Here is a 21,649-nt window from a genome sequence, read left to right on the forward strand (position 1 = left end):
GTCATCCCTTGGGGCGCTCTGGTGAACAAACATTCCCCCAGATCCTGGTGGTCACCCCTGATAAACTTCTAGGTGGTAAGCAGGTGGAGGAGGAGGAGGAGCATCTCAGCTCTGCAGTTAGGGGCCTGACTGCCAACACAAGCTAGAGGGACTAAGGAGTGACCTTCTGCTTGGTATGCTGCCCTTCTGGCTTGACGTCCCTCAGGGGGGCTGCAGAAACAACTGTATGCTCCAGACTCGGTCCTTTCCTAATCTTGCCATTTCCTTTCCTGTGGGGAGAAGGCTGCAGAGCAAGCCATCCCCACCTGGGCCACCCGACATTGGCCCCTTTCCTCTTCTGAGAGGGTTCCAGTCTCCCCAAATCCAAAACAGCAAAGGAGGCCTGGGGCTCCCGAGCACTGCAGAGACAGACTGAGGCACACAAGCATCTACAGATCTGCAGTGGGTTGGGACTCTTTGGCAGACAGGCCATGCAGGCAGGGAAGGCTGGCTGAGCCACTAGCTGCTGTGGAGATGGACAAAACTGGAGGCAAGGGATTCCCCTGGTTGCCAGTGACTGACAGGTCTGGTTCTGCCCCCAAGCTGTGCACAGCTGACACCCCCCTGGTAACAGATCTGTGGCCCTTGGCACAAAGCAGAAAATACGATACATCCCAGGCAGGTAGCAAACGCCCCCCTGCTTAGCAACAGTGGCACAGCCGAGCAACGAAGACGCTTGCACCCATCTGCACAGAGGGTTCCAACTCCCTGGCAAACAGACCTCGGAAGGCTGAACCAAGAGATAAAACCCTCAGCCTAATGTCACGTGAGCCCTGCTGACCTCTCCCATCTGTACTCAGACCTGCCTTCCTCTGCATCTGCTCCTGAAATAATATCACTGCCAGCTCTGGTGCTCTGACCCGCCCTGGAACCTAGGTCCCTGTAGGTCGGCCTCATCCCCTCCCGCATCCATGCTGGTTCTTACCTGCATCTGAGACCCGATAACAGTGTTATTGCAGGCCAGTTCTGTCTTGTTGATTGTGTCTAGCATAGCAGTTTTGCCCACATAGTCTTTGTGAGAGCTCAGGTGCCGTTCCAGGAGGTTCTGCACATCAGCACTGTACTGGTTGGTAAAGGCTTCTTCATATTGATCTGTCCAGAGCCGGATCCGGTTCTCCCACCCCTCAGCTGTGTTCTCATCCAGGGCATGCGCTTCAGAAGGAGAATTCTGCACCAAACAACAAAGGGTGAATGACCAGCACATGCTGGGAACAGACCTATGTAAAGAGCTCTGGTGGGCTTGCTGGAGAAACACTGAACGGAGACTGATCCGGAGCTAGGAAGTGACCCCATGACCAAACCTGAAGCCCCTCCCAATTACTCGGTGGGCACTGCTCCCAGACTTTTCCCTAGCCAATACCATAAAACTGCTGCATGAGGAGCCATGGATAACCTTGTGCCAGGGGCAAACTACGACTGGGATGATTCTTTGCTGACTGACTAGGTACTGCAAAAGCAGAGGGAAGCATGACGGAGGACAGGAAAAACAGGCAGAAGGGGATGACTCTGCAGTCTTGCCCTATGATCCACCCAGGCATTCCCATGCCACCCAAGAGTGGAAGTGAGAAGAAAGCCCTGTCAGCATACACCAGCAAATAAGCTAAACTAAATATATCAAGGGATGCCAGATCCCTCCCTGGGTCTTTCTGCGTGGAGAAAGAAACTAGATGGGCCACAACGAGGTACATGCCATGTTCTCCTCACCAGTCTTCTGACTACAACTTCCCCTTGCCCACTCTTTGCGTGTCCATATCCTCTCTCACCTTGCCCTCATTCCGTCACCCACAACCACAACAAGGAGGACATAAGAGTTAATGTTTACAATAAGGAGAAACAGGTTAGTGAAAATGCATAGCTGGGTAGAGGCTTAGAAAGGGAAACTCAACACAGAGAGGGAACTGAGAAGGAGAACAGCACAGACAGGGTTAGAATCAGAAGTAGGCAGGCATTTTCAAATAATAACATATAAACAAACACTTCACTCTGGCTTGGAACATCACCACTGTGTCCATCATCCAGTTATGAAAGGGGCAAATTTGCTGCTGCTACCCTGTCACCCCTCCCTCTTCCACTCTCGTCATACTGACTTCTTGCCTCTGGTCTTAAACTAGACCGTTGCTCACGTCTCCGTGTTCTACAATACCCACATGGAGGCCCTGATCCTTATCAAGGCCTCCAGACACAACTGGATTAACAACAGAGGCAACCAATAAGTGACCCAAGGCATGGAAGAGAGATCTGCATGAGAGGAGATGCAGAAGACTGGGACTGTAAGTTCTGAGAGGAAATGAACAAAGCCATGATAAAGGCATATGGCAAGTGAATGAAAAGTGATAGTCAGGTAGTCCTGCTCACCCACTCCTGTAAGATAGTAGTTAGGGAGCCAAACAATGAAACTGAAAGGCAATAGATTTAACGTGGATAAAATGGAAATAGTCTTATGTTATACAACTCGTCTACGGAGCTCACTGCCAAGAGTCAGCAAGATTCATAATGGGCTGGGACATTTTGGGTCTCAGATACCACAACACCAACTCATACATACCCTTTAGATCAGACACACAATAAGGGGCATGAGGATTTATTTCTAACTTTATGATTGCAAGAAGCTCAGAAATGACAAGACGGGGATCATTTAAATGCCTAGGACAAACTGAGACTGTACCAGACTTTGTGCACCTTCCTTTGAATCATCAGGCTGTGGTAAGAGCAGAGATGCTGACTTGAGGGACCCTTGATATGGTCCCATTACAGCAACCCTAGGTTTCTAGGACTGTTGAGATACAAGGATATTCCTGTCTTCCCCTGCCCTGCCTTTCCCAGCTATAGTGCCAGTGCTGCGTCAGGAAGTCTAAAGGCCTATGTTTATCTACTCCTGTCCATGGAGCATGGAGAGGAATGACACCATTTCTGTTGGGAATTCCAATACTATTCATTTGCATCGTCTCAAACAGCCAACTGAGCAAAAGTTTAGAAGAACCCTTGATATCATAGGACAGCTGACCCCCAGCCACTGGACCATGACCCATTTCTACATCTTCGATTCAAAATTCTTCCCTCAGTTACCACTAATCAGCCCCATCCTAGAGGGCAGCATGGGGTTCACCTAGAGCACAATCTGATGAGCCCTCTCAGGCAAAAACACAGCTCACCAGCTGATGGGAAATTCCTCTCAGACTCATACCAGACAGGGCCCTTTGCGGTGGCAGGGAAGGGCGAGACTTATTCACCGCACGCTGCTAGAACCAGACCCCCAGGCAAAACAAGGCCAGAAGGAACCTGCAAGCAGAAATAAGAGCGCAATGCAAGCATCCCATTCTACTCACCTTCATCCGCAGAGACTTCCGGGAGCCCTCTCGAAAGGCCTGTCCACAAAACAAGAGCGATACACGTGAGTGTTCTGTGCACCAGGGAGCCCCGGGATCCCACTGCAATCAGGTGTTGCTTAAAACATTCAGCTCAACCCCAACCAAAGTGCTCAAAGATCACAGTTTTTCAAGGAGGCAGAAACCCAGGGAGATTACATCAGGGCTAAGGCAGAGCAAGATTGTCCCAGAGAGGGATTCCAGCAGATCTTTGAAGGAAGTTCTGCTACCAGGCTTCCTGACCCAAAAAAGACAAAATCTTACTGTCCACATCATGACTACTCTCAACAGTCGAAACTGCCCTGACAGAAGGAAGGCCCAGAATTGCCTCTTGGTAAAGACTATATAGTCAGCAACACTTAAAACAGAATCAGCTAGCTAATCTAAAACTGCTAAAGATCACAAGGGGCTAGGGCTGCCAGCCACTCTATACTAGCTAATACATTTATTTCTATAATCACTGTGGCTTCCAGATCAATTCCAAGCCTCGTCTGGGAGCAAATTATATTGCATGTAGCTGCTGGTGATAAAGACACAAATAACTGCTTTGCGCCACCGCAACAGAGCTGCCCTGCAAATAACTGCATTTCACCACCCCTGGGGGAATCAGCTCAGTCCTGAAGAACCTTGCCCAACCCCACCAGGTGCTGCAGCCCTAAATCCTCATCCCATTGCCACCAATGACCTCTCAGCCACAGGCAGACACAGACCTTCAAGAGGCTCTCCTGAACTTTGAAAAGACAGCAAGAAGAATGGGGAAACAATTCAGAGCTGAGCCAAAACCCTCAGACTACCAACCAACAGCTCTGGAAAACAGGCTAGGAATCACCAATAAGCCTGCTTGTAAAGGCTGAGGGGGGTGTCCTCAAGCAGTTCATAAAGAATAAGTGGTGGGATGAGAACTTCCCACTTCTTTAGCAGGTATGCCACATATTAGCCCTACCCCACACCAAGCATCACTCCTACTCTGTTCCCCTGCCTGATCTGCTGCTCTGGTTTTAGCACCCTATGCCGCCTTTCCTCTCCCCAACCTACCATGTGCCACAAACACAGGCTGCCCGTGTCACTTGTGCCATACGTGCCACAGACTGGCCATCCTTGGCCCAAGCATAATCAGGGGAGGCTCACTGATGCTTGGCCTCCAGCAACTGGAGAATGGCGCAGCCTGCTCGCATTACTTCTCTTCAGCATCTGGTTTGAATCACTTCAGCCTTGTCTCACGTACCTTGATCTTTTTGGCCTTTGGTGCAGTGCGAGCCTTTTCTGTGCTCCTCTTCCTCTTCTTAGATTTGGTTCTGCGAACCCGGTTGACAGTCAGGGTGATGCTTGTGGGCGTGTGCTGTGTAGCAGTGTACAGCACTGTGGAGGGCGAGAGCTCCTCATCCCAACTCTCAGTTGCACTGCTATCTCCACCTACAAAGAAAAGTCATAGTAGCATCTTTTCTCTCTACTCCAGAGAACACAGCCTGTCTTCATGTCCTCTCAGCCCAAGATGACAACAGCAGTGCACGGCTCCCATTCGTAAGTGAGCACACAAGTCCAGCCATTGCTCACTGAACTTGACAGCTCAGAGGAAGGCACTGTTATGCACTTGGTCTTTCTTTACCAACAGAACTGACTGCATCTTAAGTTTCATAGTTTCATAGTTCTTACAGTGGGGGAAGAAAAGGGTCTGTGAGATCTGATCATCTCCCTATCCAAAGCCCCTCCTGCAACCCCCCAGCCACATGACATCCTACTGAAATCAAGGCCTACAGCGTACAACAGATAAAGAGCAAGGCAGACGATGGTGCCAACAGGGAATTTTTTAGGTTAATGTAAGTACAAATAATCCTATATCGAGAACCATGTCCCATTCTAAAGAGGAAGCAAAAAAGCCCACAGACCTTGCCAACCTGACCTGGAGGAAAGGTTCATCCCTGACCCCAAATCTAACAATTGGCTTAGCCCTGAATACATAAGCAAGACTCTTAGGTACCTGGAGGCAGACATACCTGCAGCAGCACATGCACACCCCAGCCAACTCCTACTCTAGCTGCGATAAAAATCCAGTGAATAACTTTTCTTCCTGGCCCTGACAGACGCTCAGAAGCCCAGAAGCGTGGGACTACTGAACATCTCCTGCACAGAGACTGAATTTCCTTCTAACACTACTGTGAGGTTGCCCAATACTTGAATCTGCCTCACATAAGACTGATAATTGCTACAAGAACAGTCCTAGCTTATTACATTATCTTTTCATAAACTTGTCAAGCTCCACCTCGAAGTAATGCCCCTGCTACTATGAAAAGAAACAGGGAGCGCTGATCAGTTAGAGGGGACTACAACAGTTGCACGACAGTACCAAAGAACCTTCTGCCCTGCGCACTATTCGTATTTCCAGTACAATCTTGAACTTACCTGACACGTTGTCCTGCTTCCGGCGACGAAGTCTAATCACCTTCCCCCTGTTCATTCCTCTGCCAAAGGAGGATGCACAATTGAAGCAGATTTTGTAAGGATTAAGCCACTTGCAAGGCAAGCAGACGACAAAAGATGCATGCCCCCAGTGAAGCCCAGCATGATAACACTGCTTTAACATCCCCGCCTCCAGTCCTGATACCACTAGCACTTGCTGGGCTGGGCTGAGAGCACAGAGGAGGAGGTCAATACCAGGTAAAATAATGGTTACCAACAGGAAGTCCATCCCCCAACCCAAACATGATACTTCATTTGATGTTGAAGTCAACACTAGAGAAGCTGTCCAGCTCTGCATTGCACCAAAACTTACCTGCACTTCTCACACTTGATGAGAAAGCCATCCTGGGAGAGACTGCAGTGACACCAAGTCGGAAGAGACTCTGCCTCTGAGGAGCTCTCACTGTCCCCAGAGTTCTCCTCATCAGGCGAGTGCAGGCCATTTAGTTCTGCACGAGGGATGATGGTCTGGACGGGGGGAGAGGCTGGGGGAGTTGGAGGAGGAGGGGCTCCATAGTTATGATCCTGGAAATAAACACCTGCATCAATACTATGCTGAACACTCTTATCAAAGCTCAGAAGCCTCAGGCCCAAGTCCACAACCTGCTCAGTGCCCAGCTGTACCAGGAGCAACAAATGTGAGCCTGAGGCCTAGATTCCTATGTCTGCACACAGACAGAAGCAACACGAGTGGCATGCGTGACAGTTTATTGTGTAAGCAGGTTATTAAGTTCGAAATCTATGATAGCAATCAAAATGTCAGCATTGATTATTTCACTGCCAATCATCTGAGGAACAGTACACTTATCTTATAATCTCAAGCTGTCTCCCACTTTTCCCCCCAGCCTTCCTCCACTTCTGGTCAGTTATGCATTGTCAGCACAAACCCTGCTGAATGCTGACTATAGAGTGCAAAGTGGAACCTGGCATCAGACAGTGCCAGTCCACTGCGACAGGTGCTGCACTAGGAGTTCATTCATTTCTAAACTGAAAGGTGGTGCTACCAAATCTCCCACTTGCCTTGCACACATCACAGGAACCAGGGGACCTGGCCACAGAACTTACAGTGGGCTGGTGGCAGCACATATGGAGGCTTGGGAGCAACAACTGCTCAAGGTGCAGTCCGAATAGCAGAATGCCACCAAGTGCTGCTGCCCAAGAAGAGGCTGAACAAACATGCAGCTCTGTGACAAACAGCCAGGGAAGGGGCTGTAGCAGGAGAGGATGAGCAGAGTACATTGAAAGGGACTGGCGCAGCACTGCAGATGAAAGAGAAAGTACTCACTGCATATGGCAGCCCTCGATAGCTGTGCCTTTGCGTGGCCCCATAGCCATGACTGGAGTATACATTCTTCTCGCTGACAGCTGGACTAGCTTCCACAGACTCTGGGCTGCAGAAAGGGCCAGAAGTAAAACCCATCAATACCACAATGAACTTCCCTGTGTCAGGCACCTGCCAACACCTCAGCAGTCTCTTTCTTCAACAAAGTCAACTCGGCATGAAAAGACTCAGGGCACCAAGGTACATTATCCATTTCACTAGGTGGTCTGGATGCAAGGTCTGGGGCTGCAGGATAAACCAGTGGTTGGCAGAACACCTGAGTGGGTACCAACCCGGGCGCTGCCTCCCCTTATGCAAAGCAGGGTCTGGGTGTGAGGAAGGTGGGGAGAAGAGTCAGAAACATGCCGGGCCACCCAACTGCACTCTGCCCATTCTCAAGCTCCTCCACTAGTTTTCCGTTCACACTAAATCCAGTACAACCTTTCCCTGCTGGGTTTCAAAACCTTCCGTGACAGTCCTCTCTGGGTCCATGACGCTTCTTGTGCCCAGCTTCTCCCTTTACTTCTGGGGCCTTGTACCCAGCAACTGTCAATGTAACTGTGACCTCGTCTCACACTTTCACCTTCTCCTTCTCTCATCTCTTTTCCAAATAGCAACTGAACGTACCTTGCCTGCCTGGATGCCTACTTCTGTCCCACTCAGCTAAGTATTAGGCAGCTCCACAAACTATATCCCGGTACATGCAGGGAAGCTCCAACTGTCCTGCACACTTCTGGTACAGTTGGGGGAATCAGGGCACTCTGTATTACAAAAACGTGGCAATGAAACTCCCAACTCCGGCAAGGGGTGTGAGCAAATCAGATTGGCTTTTTGTTTCCTACACGCAGCTACTGAAAAAGCAATGCGCTCATAGGAAGCTGCTGCTAATCTGAAGTGATGATGCACACTTCCACCGCATGGTGGCGAAAAATATCAGTTCAAAATCAAGTGCAAAACATTCTGCTGGCAAAAGGCTGCAGAAGCCCTGCTCAGAAGAAGGAAAGCTGCGATTCAGTGCAGGCAAGTGTTAGGTAATGAGGCTACGGACAGAATACCAGAAAGGTAATTTACTCTCTATCGAGAGATGCTTCCAAATAAGAAATGGAAGAGCACTCACCACTATGTACATACAATTATGGGAACATGACACAGGAAAGAGCTGCATCCTGTGTGTAATTGCAGTCTTCTTCAAACATTATAGCACGGGGAGAGGCAGAGCCAAGAGACAGCACAGGAATGTAAATCCACCTGGGGACTGTGTTTTTCTGAAGGGATCTTCCAGGATTCTCATTCTTGGGGCTCGTTTGGCCCATGCGAATCAGGCAGAACTCCCACCAGCAAGGGCTCCAGCAGCTCTGGTCACAGCTTGGGGCTTGAGCCACACTGCCCAGGACACCAGCCTCTCCCTTGTAGATGCTGCAGTTAGTCTTTGAGACTTCTGCTGCATTTAGGTTTGCCCAGTGTGAACTCCTAGCTTGTGGTGGGGGAGGAACTTGGGCCAAGCAGAAGCCTTTCTCTGAAACCTGACCTGCCATTTGGTCATGGAGGAGCTACAGACCAAGACGCAAAGGGCTGAAGGCCCAGACTAGCAAACCTTTCATTATGCCGTAGCTCAGGATCTGGGACATGACATTATAAGCATGAATAGTCTTCATCATAGTTAGCTGTCTCTGCTGTTGAAGAGAAAAGACAGAGCGGGTCATGTCCTGGGGAAGGCTGTATTTCTCCTCAGAGCACGTGCAGAGTCTGTCGCATCTTCACCAGCTGACGCAGCCCTGTTGGTCCTTTTTGCTCACACCTCCTCAGGATGCCTGCACTGGCCCATACTCCAACTCAGTCAGGCTCCTTCAGTCTCCGAAAACCAGACAGACAAACAGAATCTGTCCTCAGCCTAACCTACCACCTTACGTACCTCCCAAGCAACAGAACACAAAGCAAGGCTGGGCATGGAGCACTGACACCACTTCAGGAAGCATTAATGATGCATCAAGATCTTTAGTGCAAGAGGCTCCAGTGCAGACCACCCCCTCCCACTGCCTTCAGTGGTGGGACACAAAACGCTGACATGCTGAGCTTCAACAGCTCCTAACATAGGACGAGGGGGAAGTAACCGTTGAAGCTTTAGAGATCCTGAAACAGTCACCCTGCCGCTCGGGACTTCTCCCTGCTTGCTAAAGCTGAAGGAAAGAGGATGCTAAAGGCCCAAGCTACACAGAGCTGCCTGACCTCGAAGGCTTCATCAGTAAGAGTCCACTTGCCTTCCATGCCTCTGGTTGATGTATATTATTCAAAGGCAATGCTTCATCCAATAAGCTACTGCCAACACCAGGTGCCAAGATCTGGAGAGTTTCAAGGTTTGAGGGTGCAAAACGCTTTGGGGTGAAACTATCCTGCCAGGTGGCATCACTCCAAGACTGTCGCACACAACAACTGGAGGCAACTTGGGCTTGTTTTGAAAAGGTCTCTTTCAAAGTGCTCCAGCATGGTCACATACTGAAGATACCAAAGTCTCCCCGGCCAGGAAGGAGGCACTGGCCTTGCAAAAAGCCTAAAGACACTTTTTCCTGAGGTGTCAGTGCTCAAAATAATCTACGTAGCCAGATCTAACTCGCCCTGGCTAGTAAGTGCCTGCCTACCGTGGCTAATTCTCAGGCAGAGAACACAATGACTGCATGATAGCAACATTCACCTGCCACAGACAGTTTGAAGCTCTTGACAGTAAAGGCAGGAGGCATTGGGACAAGAGGTGCTGATGGTTACATGGCTAGCAATTAAAGACCAGCCCAGGATTCAGATGCCTTCTGAGGCCTAAGCAGAGCAGCAATCAAATGTTAGGTCACCAGTGAAAAATGCTCATCCTAAGAACCACTAGACAAGGGACAAAATGGCACAAAAAGAAAAGGATGCCCAACACAGATGGCCACAGACCAAGGCTAAGAGCAGGATCAACATGGTCCTCAGGGCAGAGCATTTTGACACACCATAATAGAACTTAAGGGGAGCAGTCAGATGTGGGGGAAACACAATAGCCCACACCATAACACCATGCTCTTATGGGTCAAGCCAGCAGAATTAGAAGAGTCCTGTCTTGCACTGGAAGATGCAAAACTAGGATGTGAGAATCCTGGACAGAAGGTATTGGGAAAAACAGCCAGAAACAAATGGGCGAATTCGGGGAGAGAGGTGATGTGATCTCAGGACTCTCTTGAAAGATTCAAGGAAAAAAAACTAGAGGCGTAAAGGAAACACTTCATGTACCCACCCCTCTGGTAAAGAGCATCATAGTCACTGAGCCGACAACACCATGGAACAGGGACTTTTAAAGAGGAGGGAAAAAATTCTGTGGGGGTTAAGAATTTTAGCAGACACCTGTTAATCAGAGTCAAGAGATGCAAAGTCCCACCAACACTGTGCAGAGATCTCACCACGGTGAGAAAGTCAGCTCCCATACCCAGGTTCCTGTGAAGGGGATGCTTGAGGATTTCCCACAAAGATGCTCTTCCTGACGCCTGCTCAGGGGAGAAGGCATAATCTAGCTTTCGGAACAACTCTGGCTAGAAGTGCTTGAGACCTTATGACCCCCCACTTCCTCTGACTGCTTTCTCATCTGTTCCCTTGATCCTGATCGGGCCAAACATGCGGAGCCTGAGAAGCCCCCGTACTAGCGCATACGCAGGGGATGCGGCACTTACTCAGATCCTGCAGCCATATCTGAGTAGGATGTATCTGGTGTGGTGACTCCCAGAGGGATTGCAATGCTCATGACGTCCGTCAGGGATCACGGAGTCCAAAGGGTAGCGACCAGCCGCTCCAAGGGCGGAGAGGAGCCGCAGAGCCTCGGCCAACACGTCACGGACATGGGGAAACCTGCCGGGGTGGGGAGGGAACAGCGTGTTGCATTTCTGTTAGTCTGGCGTACACGTGTGGCTTCCCTGACACACCTTCCTCTGGCACCTTAGGCACAAGGAAAGCAAGCCGCTTTCTACCCAGTAAGATGCACCGTCACCTCTGCTTCTTGTTCAAGTACCCTGTACGGCCCTGTCATAACCTGAAATGAGCTGCTTTGCCAACGGGCCAATAATGCTACTTCCCCAAACTAGGCTTAGCACGGATTAACACAGTCAATCTGTTCTTTCTTTTTGCACCTGATTAGTAACAGCTGTTGTCTCTTGCCACAGCCTTTCATGAACCTCCCCACCACCCCCAACAAATCCCATTCCCAGAGAGAAGGGAGCACAGTAAAGAGCAGCCAGAAGCCTGATTTGTGCTCAAATTATACCTACATTTGCTGCATGTGCACTGGGGTCACGTACTCATAATGCAAGAATAATCTGCAAACAGGCCACTGAGGCTGCTCTCGACGAGAGGCCAGCCCCCAAAATCTGTGTGGCTCACTGGAGAGAGAGAGGAATGATGCAGGGAGCCATAAGCTTCCTGAATCCCATCTTACAACTCCCAGCAGCCAAGCCACGTCAGACATCACATCATGTCCTGATAGGCCCGTTGAACGAGAAACACCGTGGCCCCATTGGCTCCTTTCAGAACAAGAGGGTGAGTCACAGTCGTATCACTCCGGGAGCGAGCGCAGCTGCGGGCCGCACTCTGCAGAGTGCCATGGAGAAACCGCACCGCCAGACAGACCATGGACAGGAAAACCCAGGCCTAGGCCCTAGAGTCACTGCGCCAGGACCCAGGTTTTTGCAGCAAATTCAAGTAAAATTGGTGGAAACGCTACACTTCCGAAAGGACAATACTGCACAACAGGGAGGGAAGGGTCAATGCCTGCGTGGGCAAACACACCTGAGGACGTGAAAGTTATCACTCGAGGAAGTTGTAGGCAGCACCTACACCTCTAACAGAGCCATGCATGAAGCCGGCAAGGGCACTGGAAGGAGACAAAACCCAAACAGCAGAGGACTATGGGGAACCAGAGAGACGTTCCAGCTCCTGGTCTAGCTTTAATTGATGCAAGCCTAAGGAAGTGTGCGGCGCTGCTGCATTTCACTGAATGCAAGCACAGACCGTGGCGTGGAATCAAAGGAAAGTACTGGGAGGGCTGGGGCAATCTGCTCTCAACAGCAGATCCCCTTCTCTGGAAGGAAAGCCTTAAATTCTTTCAAATGAAAGATAACCAGTTCCTCCGAGTACGTGGGGACTGAAGCCCCGGGGAATTCTTTAGGGCTTGGCAACTGCTGGTCCACACCAGCTGCCCGTCCAGGTACAGTCACACTTGCTCACTGGCGCCTCTGCTGTGGTGCCATCCTGCCAGGTAGTCAGCAAACACTCCTGGGCTGTGGAAAGGCCGATGGACAAAGTGCAACCCGGTAGTGACAGGTGCAGGCAAAGCGTGGTTCCTCTCGGTGAGCTGGTCTGACGATAACGGGCAAGTCTGCCACTTAAGCAGAGAGCCCTGACCGAGTCTGAGAGGGGAAGGAAAGGACAGAAAATGCTGGTGTCAGCATGTGGGACTTGAAACTCAGTGTTCAGGATCCTTTAAGTCTTAGGCTTGAGGCCGTCTCTCTCTGGGTCTGGGGAAACCTTTCCCTTCTGCCCAACCGCAGCACTTCCACATGGATCCACCTCTGCTCAAGCGACACCCTGCGACAGGCATCCTTACAGTGGGATAAAGGGTAGAGGCATAGCATAGCAGAGACCTGGCTTCTCTCCAACACTTAGCAGCCCATGGTAATGCCATGCCACGTCACAGGGAAATGGACCAAACAGCCTTAGAAAGGAGGGGAAGGGGAGGCAGCTAAGAAAGGCAAACAGGCAGCCAGCTAACAAGCAGCCCCATCACAGAGGCCAGCTGGGCATCTGGGGAAACGAGCCTTTCAGAACTGGAACCGTAGGAAATGACCCTCTGGCCTGGTTCTTCTGCTACTGGTGTGATTTTTTTTTTTAAAACTTAGGAGCCAGAAGGGAGATATTACCCTTAAGACAGGACAGAAAAGGAGGTTCCCAGTTCCATTGGCTATGCTGGTTCAACCTTAGAGACTGGCAACTGGTCTCAGCTCATCTCCTCTCCAAAAATCTCACTGTTTTCGCTGCTAAATACATCCTCCTTTTCAAAGAGGAGAACTTCCACTGCAGTTCAGTTTCTACCTAAGTGAGGCCAAACAGCTTATGCCAAGACTGCAGACAGAGTGAAGTCAACTACCAGGATTTGCACTGATCCTCCCAGCGCCTCAGAAAAGGCAGGCTCAAAAGCTGTGACCCACAGTGATGCTGCTGTTGCTATATTCTCATCCAGCAAAGGGGAAATACAGCACCAAAAATGATGGGCATTAAGAAAATGATGTCAGCTACGAAGGCCGTGGCTTGTAGAGTACCAGCACACTTTACCGCCCGCGCTGTCAGTCTTTCTGGTGCCTGTTGCATTGAGTGATTCCTCTTCAACACTAGGCAATAGGGACTACCAGAAAGCCACAGCCTAGAAAAATGCCTGAGGAAGGTCTGGAACCTGGTACAAGCAGCTTGCTGACCTGAGGACAGACGCCAGTGTCTACTGGATAGCCCAACAAAGGAGCAATGTGCCTTCCCCGTGTGCCAAGTCATTCTCCCCTTTCTTTTTTGGTCTCCAGTACCAGGGACCCAACTGACCCAGCATCCCTGACACAGTCTGTAGTCATGAGGAGGTGACATATGTACTAGGCTCTTTGTAGGACAAATAAAAGATGGGTCCTTCACCCAGATCATACCATGCAGGTATCGCACAGAAGCTGAGAAGGGGTGATGTCTACTTCCTACCTAGCACCTAATGACGGATCCTTTGACCCCAGCTGAGTTCCTGCCCCTGGGGCAGGGGGTTGGACCCGATGATCTTGAGAGGTCCCTTCCAGCCCTAATATCTATGAACTCTATGACTGCTGACATCATCAATGTCCTGCTTCATGGAAGCTGCTCCCTGTACACAGGCCAGGGCTAAGAAGGTGAAACATTCTCCACAGCAGGAGTATGTGATCGCCTCACAGCCCTTTTGGAGGCAGAAGCCCGCTGTTCAGTTCTTCCTAATACTGCTGCTCGGATTGCTGGTGCCTAGTCTTGTCCACAGACTGCAGTCAGCGCTCAGACGCAGACATGTTATAAAAGCAGATCATAACCCCTTTGCTATTTTAAACCAACACGATGAGAGATTTGCAGTGTGGCTCAGGGACCCAATACACCCAGAACCTGCAGTAAATTATTAGAAATTTTGGTGCGACTGCAACAGGTCCCAACTCATTCTTCACATGACGCATTCCTCCCACCAGCACTCTTCAAATACCCAGCAGCAAACTCTCCCCTCTGGAGAATCCATCTTTATATTGGCCTGGGGATGCGAAGCCCTAACCTCTGTGCCAGTGCTCCCCAGAGCATGCTGCCCAACACCGCACTGCTGTGGTGCCCCACCCGGCTGCCCTCTCCCCCAGCAGGCTGGCAGGGAGCAGGAGCTGCAGGAGGGAGGGAGGACTCAGAGACACCCCCCCCACCCAAGAGGAAGGTACCAGGGGCAGGAGCAGGCAATGGCGCAAGGTGGAGATGGCTGGAGAAGAGGTGCCAGGAATTGAGGGAGAAAGCGCATGGAGCTGAAGATGCGAGGGCAGTGGCAGTCTTGGGGGCTGCATGTGGTCTGCAGAGCAGGGAAAGAGGACAGGCAAACCGTTAACATAAAGAACGGAAGAACTGCACCACACTTGAAGGGAGACATGGCTCCTCCCTCAGAACAAGATCTGTTCAGGGGTATGGATTTCTCTTCTGCTCAGTCTGGTCTCATCCTATCGACAACCCTTTGAATCCAACACGTCTTTCCTCATCTGCACAGGGCTCCAGCCAATCTCTGTTTTCCCTCAGACGGGGGCGGGCCCCTCCCCTGCTCAGAGGGCACCCTGCAGAAAGCTTTCTCCATCACATCACATGGACTGCAGAGCAGAGAATAATTAATCTTCTGTGCTACCAAGAAATGGCACTGGGGCAACTGCACAGCACAAATCCAGATGGAGGGATGACACAGGGGCTGAACTGTCGCCTCTCACTTTCCCTGCCACAGACGCCAGTGCTAACTGCTGGTTTTATCCACATCACCGTGACAATAAAGCTTGCATATACGGCCGTTTGGAATTAGCAAAACCACTGTGCAGCAGCTAGTCCCTCCAGTACAGGACAGCCGAGAAAGCAGAGCAGTAAGCCTCAGAACGGTCTGTACTGTAACCCTTCCTCTTCCATATGTATATGTTGAGATCTCATGGGCTGCAATACTGCCAGAAAGCAAATGATATTCATCTCCTCTATATGCTAAGCCCATGTGATAATATTCTCCAGACTTGAAGGCCTAGCCCTAATCTGGGCCAGAGTGAAGCAAGGTAAACTGAAGAAGTCAGCTGACAGATGAGTTTTGATCAGAGGGTCCCAAAGTTTCACTCCTGACAAACCATTTCAAAGGGACAGTACTGCATCAAAGGGGCTTGAGGACTGCATTTAGCCTGGAGGCCACACTTTGCTTTAACTGTTCAAAAAAGAGCTACTAGGCTACATCAAAAGGGCTTGCTGCCACGTTTGGCCATGGGCCACACTTTGGGAGACCCTGGTCCAGATGCTCAGGGCACTGCTACTACAGCAATGGACATGTGGCATGAGAATCTACAGAGAGTGGAAGAGAATGAAGATACAAGGGGTGTACCTCAATTGCCAGAGCATCTGCTCAATTTGCTAATGGCATTCTCTGCAGGACCACACTGTCCACTGGAGATCCTGGATCCCGCAGCAGCAACAACTTGCAATTCTGCTCTCAGCTGCCTTGGAGCAGGTGGCCTCAGCTACTTCTCCTGAACACAGTTCTTACAGCATCATGTCTGGCTGTGTCACCTCAGGACGTATTACTACGATGCGCTCTCCTTGGGACTACCCCTGAAAAGCATTAGCCACTGCTAAAAGTACTGCGGAAGGCAGACGTGGGCTCACAACCTTTGCTCCCTGAACATGCTACTAGCGGACTTCCAGGGGCAGGTCTCGTGGACAGTCACATTTGCTGAACTTTAAAGTTACCCCGAACAACGTTACCCCGGAGACATGCTCACCCCATCAAGTACACCGGCACAGAACAAAATATCGTTGAGCAGTCTGCAGACCCCCAGACCCAAAGGAACCACTTCTCCTGGCACTCCTCATTACAAGAAGTGTCTGCTGGACAGCAGAGCACAGCACAAAGATTACTGGATTCATCACACCGTGCGTGTGAAAACCACGAGGCAACAAAGAATCTAACCGGTTAATATGGGGCCAACTCAAATAGTTGTTGTTTCTGTGAATGTGGTATCTAAACTCTCTACCTTGCTTTTAGCATGGCGCAACTCAGCTTTGTAAGCCAGTCATGATAGTACTGAGACCCCTGACTTCCCATTACTGCCAACCACTCGCTCTCACACCCAGAGCTGAAATCCTCTGTACCCTGCATGCCCATCACTGTTGAAATCACGAACAGGAGAGAGCACTCCTTCAAACCAAGACCATACTGGTTTATCTGGACTCGGATTCAAAGATGAGTGGGGTAGATGCTGTTAGCTAATGTTCTATAAAGGTAACGCAGATTTTAATACATGCTAAACCAGCCAAGCTGAAGCCTAGGGTGTGTTAGTTAGAATAATACCTGCTAAAAATACACTTAAATCCTAGTCAAGGCTTAAGAAATTGGCACCAGAAGTGTCCCAGGACACAACCCAGAGAGGTAGGCTTTAAGTAGGTCACACGCAAGTTGGACAGAAAGAGACTCCTGTTGCTGGACTCTACACTGGCCTTTCCCTACTCAAGTTTTCCAACAAAGCATCTCTACAAGAACCCCTTGTGTGCAGCAAGATGGTGATCACTGAGCAAACCAGCAACACTATCAAGGCAGAGAGATGAGCAAGAGGAAGGGAAAGAGCTGTGACTCGACCACACCAGGATCCACTCCTCCTTCCCAGAACTATTTGCCATGTCTGCAGTGGGACGTGTGGATCCTAGACTGGTGTCCACGGCTGGCTCTGGACTCACCACCGAGTCCCCTATTTATTGGAGACCTGTCCTACTTGTATTGAGGGACTGATCATGACATGGTAGTACTCATGTATTGCAATAGAGCCTATCAGCCCCAATAACTGACCAGGACCCCCCTGCTCTGGGTACAGTATAAGTCATAAAGACCGTTTCCTGCCCCAAGTCATCAGCTCTCATTCACAGACCAGCAAATCTACCCGTAGACAGCTGGCACCACAGCCTACCAGAGGGGCAGATATTCACAGCAATAGGGAAGCAGCTGTGGCAGCAGCATCCTCTTGTTGCAGCCCTTTGCAAGCTGATCCTGCCTGGCGTCTCCAGGAAACAGAGGTGCATGGGGCAGATGGAAACGTCTCACACGCTTGTTTCCAGGAGGCTCAGCGGAGCCAGCCTGAGCAGCGAGAATGCCCCACCTGCCACCTTCCAGTAAGCAGGCAGGCACTCGGCTTCTGCTGCCACACTGCCTGGTCAGCTCTGACGTGCCTCACAAAGGAGGTGGTGCACAGGCCAGTTCTACCTAGCGCAGCGGCATCCCAGCTGAGAACCACTGGGCTACGAGAAATCCTTCTCTGCGCAGGCTGGGCCCCAACCTTTGCCCTGTGCCGCTGTACATGGGCGCTGTGATACATGTTACAGTGCTCAAGCTTAATTAGGGCACTGAGCACAGAGGTGAAAATGTTAACCTTAAGACATCCCTACCTGGTTTAAAATACCAGCCTGCTTGGAACGTAACACCTCAGCAATATAACGATTTCCTAACTCATGTAGTCAAGCCAGAGCCTCTAGTCCTCAGCATGTCTCGAAGCAACAAGGCTTGTCGACTAATACAGCTAGCATGAGATCATGCCAAAGTCAGCCTAATAAATCAGCTCAGTTAAGTTTGTGCATGCTCAGGGGGCCACGTATTTACAAGTAGCTTAAATCAAGTTAGAGTCACTTGGAAAATGACTGAAACCTTCACAGTTACCCCCATTATTCTAAATGGATTTCTCCAGATGTAAGCTGTTTTTAAACATATTTACACCTGGGTTCCCACCAGTTCGACTAGATCAATTAAGAATACTTTTCAGTTAAATCAGTGCAAGCTGTGTGTGTGGATGAGGCCTACGTCCTAGAGACTGCCTCACCTCTAGGACTGTAACTGTGCATATGAACTAGAAACTGATGGGAACATGGAACTATCAATCCCAAAGTAGGAAAGCACACAACCACTGGCCTAAGACTCTGGAATTCATTCACAGAGATAATGCGAACGACCACAAACCTTAGCATCTTCTAGAGCAGTTATTAAGATGTAGAAAATCTCCCCCCAGTCTGGGGACATGAAAAACTCAGTGTGTACATTTCAGCGAGGACGTCAGGTAGTATGCAGAGGACTGAAAAACAGACAAAAAAAAGTATTAACAGCTACTAGCGTGGGAGCGTAAGATTGTGATTTGTAAAAATAAATCTTGATAGACAAATTCTATTACATTTTTGATAGTATTGTAAAAGCCAGGGGATGAAGGGAAAGCCATAGCTGTTAGCTTATTTGGATTTTTTTAAAGCACCTGATGCTGTGTCATGAAACTGAATTCATACTGGATTGAAACCGACTGAAGGCCTGAGAACAAAACAAGTTCCATAAATGAATATATACTAAGTGGGGAAGGAAGGGAACACTGGGTGTTGTGTGAGTCGGTTGCTGGCCAAGTAATCTTTGAAAATCTAAATGAAGGGAGCAAACAGTTAATGCAGATAACTAATGAATGATAGTATCTTCTAGTTCTTTGTAATTAAAGCCAAACAATGTGGGTTTACGGAAAATAGATTTTGTCAAACTTGCTTAAGATCTTTTTTAATGAGATTATCAGTTTGGTTTATAAAGAGAAAGATGTTAATGTGACAGACTTCTGCAAGGCATTTGACTTGGTATCACACTACATTTTGATTAAGCAACTAAAATGATAAAAAATGAACATGGTATATTAAACGAATTAAAAACTCGCGAAGTGGCAAGCATATGGGTATCCAGTAATGCCTAGAATTGCTGCTAGAATTATCAGCTCCATGCTAGTTAACATTTTCATCAATCATATGGAAGAAAACAAAATCGTTGCTGACAATTTACCGGTAACACAAAAACTGGGGGACAGATAAATAATAAAGACAACAGATCACTGACACAGACAGTTCTGGACTGCTCAGTAACCTGAGCTCAAGTGAACAATACATTTTTAATATGGTGACCTATAGCCACATCTAGGTTTCAATCTGAAGAACTACCATTGAAAGCAGCAACTTTGAAGATCTACGGGTCATGGAGGATAGGGAGCCGATCCTACTGCTTCCAGTGAGAGGCTGCGGCCAACTGGGCTAGCATATAACCACTGGAGACATGAACAGAGATTAATGACTAGGAGAATGGGAGCTTTACCTCTGTACTGTGCACGGGTACAACCACTACTGGAACGCTGCATTTGCACCTTGAGGCTGTTAATATTTGGGGAAGGACTCACAGAAGAGCCATGATGATCATTCAAGAATCGGAGAGACTGAAGGAACTCATTCAGTTTAGCTTAATAAAACAGGTTACGAAATTAGCTTAACGTGGAACAGATATTGCTCGGGCTTTTCAGTCTAGTAGACAAAGACATTACAATGTCCAGTGGCTTCAATGGCAGGATGTTGAAACTGCACCCATTCTTGAGGTGGAAAGATGAACAGATGATACCAGGTTCCGGGTGGAGCCATGCAACAGTCAATATTTTGCAGGCCTGCTCTATCCCACGGTAAATAGAAGCTAGAGCACAGGATGGAGTGGATGTAAAGACAGTTATGATAGATCAGCTGATCTACAGCTGTTTTCACACTGTGCAATGTGCCAGTTTGCTCACACGCTCAGACTAGAAGTCGGGTATAAATTGGACGGGGTTGCAGTGGACTTTCATCAATGGAAACTTTTAAAGCAAGATTGGATATTTTTTGGTTTTGTTTTACACCTCTGCTGTAACCCACACAGGAATTATTCTGAGCAGACCCTATGGTTGATGTTGTGCAGTAGATTAAACTAGATGAGCACAATGGCTCCTTCCAGATTCATAATCTGTGAATAACCTGGGGCCGGGGGGGGCTGCTTACACCCTTAAAATAAAAAGTAACTAATATTTTATAATACAGAGGAATCTAGGGCAGGGTGCTGTAGCATCTTGGGGCTTCTTGAGACCCTTTTGGGGGCACTGCAGAGAGTAGGTGTACAAACATGATTGACAAGATAACCCAGAGGTTTCAAACAGGACTCCGTAGGGTTCTGACCTGTTGTGGCCGTTCTAAGTTCTTTGCAAAAAGAGAACTGCTCTATTATTTTTCAAAAAAATACAAACAGTGAAAAATAAGAGTTGGCATTTTCCAAGGGTGCCTCAAGCCTATGAACAGGTGCCTTCAGTCTAAAAAGGTTGAGAACCACTGATCTCAAGATTGGACGCATGAAAATAACAGAGACAACTTGGAAAAAGGCAGCTACTACTTCCACATTATTTCCCCCCACAGTATACATTCTGCTCAGGAGAGAGAAACCCAAGATGAAGGAACACTAAGAGACTAAGGAATCATAGATGGAGACACCAAATTACCAATAGCACAGATCTGTTTCCAGAGAGGTGAGCAAGCTGTTATGGGCAGGGTGAAGGCCACCAGTGTGCCCCCCAGAGCAGTCTCAACCCAAAAAATGACACAGGGGTCGTTGCCCCGCTTCTTCCCTGCCAACCAGACAGGAGTTTGACAACTGTCTCTGTAGCAAAAAACCCCAATATAGTGTCGGGATGCATGCAAAAGCCGTGTCACAAAGCAGGGAGGCAAGAATCCTTCCAAACACAGCTCTGAAGCGAGCCCAGCTGGAGTGCTGCACCCAGGCCTGGGGACCTCCAGGTTGATCCTGAACACCTGGGGAAACATGGGAGACGTGCCACCCAAACCGATTAACTGCACAGCCACTGCAGGGCCCTTGCTTCCAACTTCTGCACGGTATCCAGATTACAGTGTCTTCTGCCCAAAAGACCTGCCTTCCACCTGCCCTGAAAAACACTCTGTACATTTCTGGATGGTGTGTAAGAGCAACAAAAATAAGCTAGATGGAAATATCAAGATGCTGAACATACAGAACTGTGAAACCCATAACAAAGAAGTGTTCAGGCAAATGGTACCAACGTAAAGGGGAGGCAAGGAGACACTCAGCTGAGGCCAGAACTGTTACCGTGTTTTTTGTCACTCTGAGTGAGCAAGGACAGGATGAGATTCGGTAGAAATCAAGGGAACTCTCACAGTAAGATGGGTGTTGAGAGGACATGGGCTTGGACATGTGCATACGTGCTAGCGCTTCATAATGTTAATCCTCCACGCAGACTGGTGAAGCGCAACTCTTGTTCCATCTATGAAGGTCAAACACAAAAGTGAAGAAACTCGTTTGGACCCACATGCCTAA

At 49.1% G+C, this 21,649-nt stretch overlaps 1 protein-coding gene across 2 annotated transcripts in view; it reads right to left on the reverse strand.

Annotated features, from left to right (window-relative positions):
- The window catches only part of SETD5 (SET domain containing 5), a 58,585-nt gene extending 39,860 nt beyond the window's left edge, over nt 1–18,725 (reverse strand). Inside the window, exons 1-8 of one of the 2 annotated variants that reach the window (XM_019536787.1) lie at nt 18,455–18,725; nt 10,875–11,049; nt 7,147–7,252; nt 6,175–6,386; nt 5,805–5,863; nt 4,630–4,817; nt 3,366–3,404; nt 965–1,207 (exon numbers count right to left, since the gene is read on the reverse strand). In XM_019536787.1, the coding sequence (XP_019392332.1) occupies nt 965–1,207; nt 3,366–3,404; nt 4,630–4,817; nt 5,805–5,863; nt 6,175–6,386; nt 7,147–7,252; nt 10,875–10,945 (918 nt within the window). In that variant the 5' untranslated portion in view covers nt 10,946–11,049; nt 18,455–18,725. Of the gene's footprint in view, nt 1–964; nt 1,208–3,365; nt 3,405–4,629; nt 4,818–5,804; nt 5,864–6,174; nt 6,387–7,146; nt 7,253–10,874; nt 11,129–18,454 lie in introns of those variants that run through there. The other variant, XM_019536786.1, reaches the window with a different exon arrangement.
- Between the last annotated feature and the right edge of the window lie 2,924 nt (nt 18,726–21,649).

This window comes from Crocodylus porosus, unplaced genomic scaffold (genome assembly GCF_001723895.1).
Source record: "Crocodylus porosus isolate Cpor-Errol unplaced genomic scaffold, CroPor_comp1, whole genome shotgun sequence".
NCBI classification, from domain to species: domain Eukaryota; kingdom Metazoa; phylum Chordata; order Crocodylia; family Crocodylidae; genus Crocodylus; species Crocodylus porosus.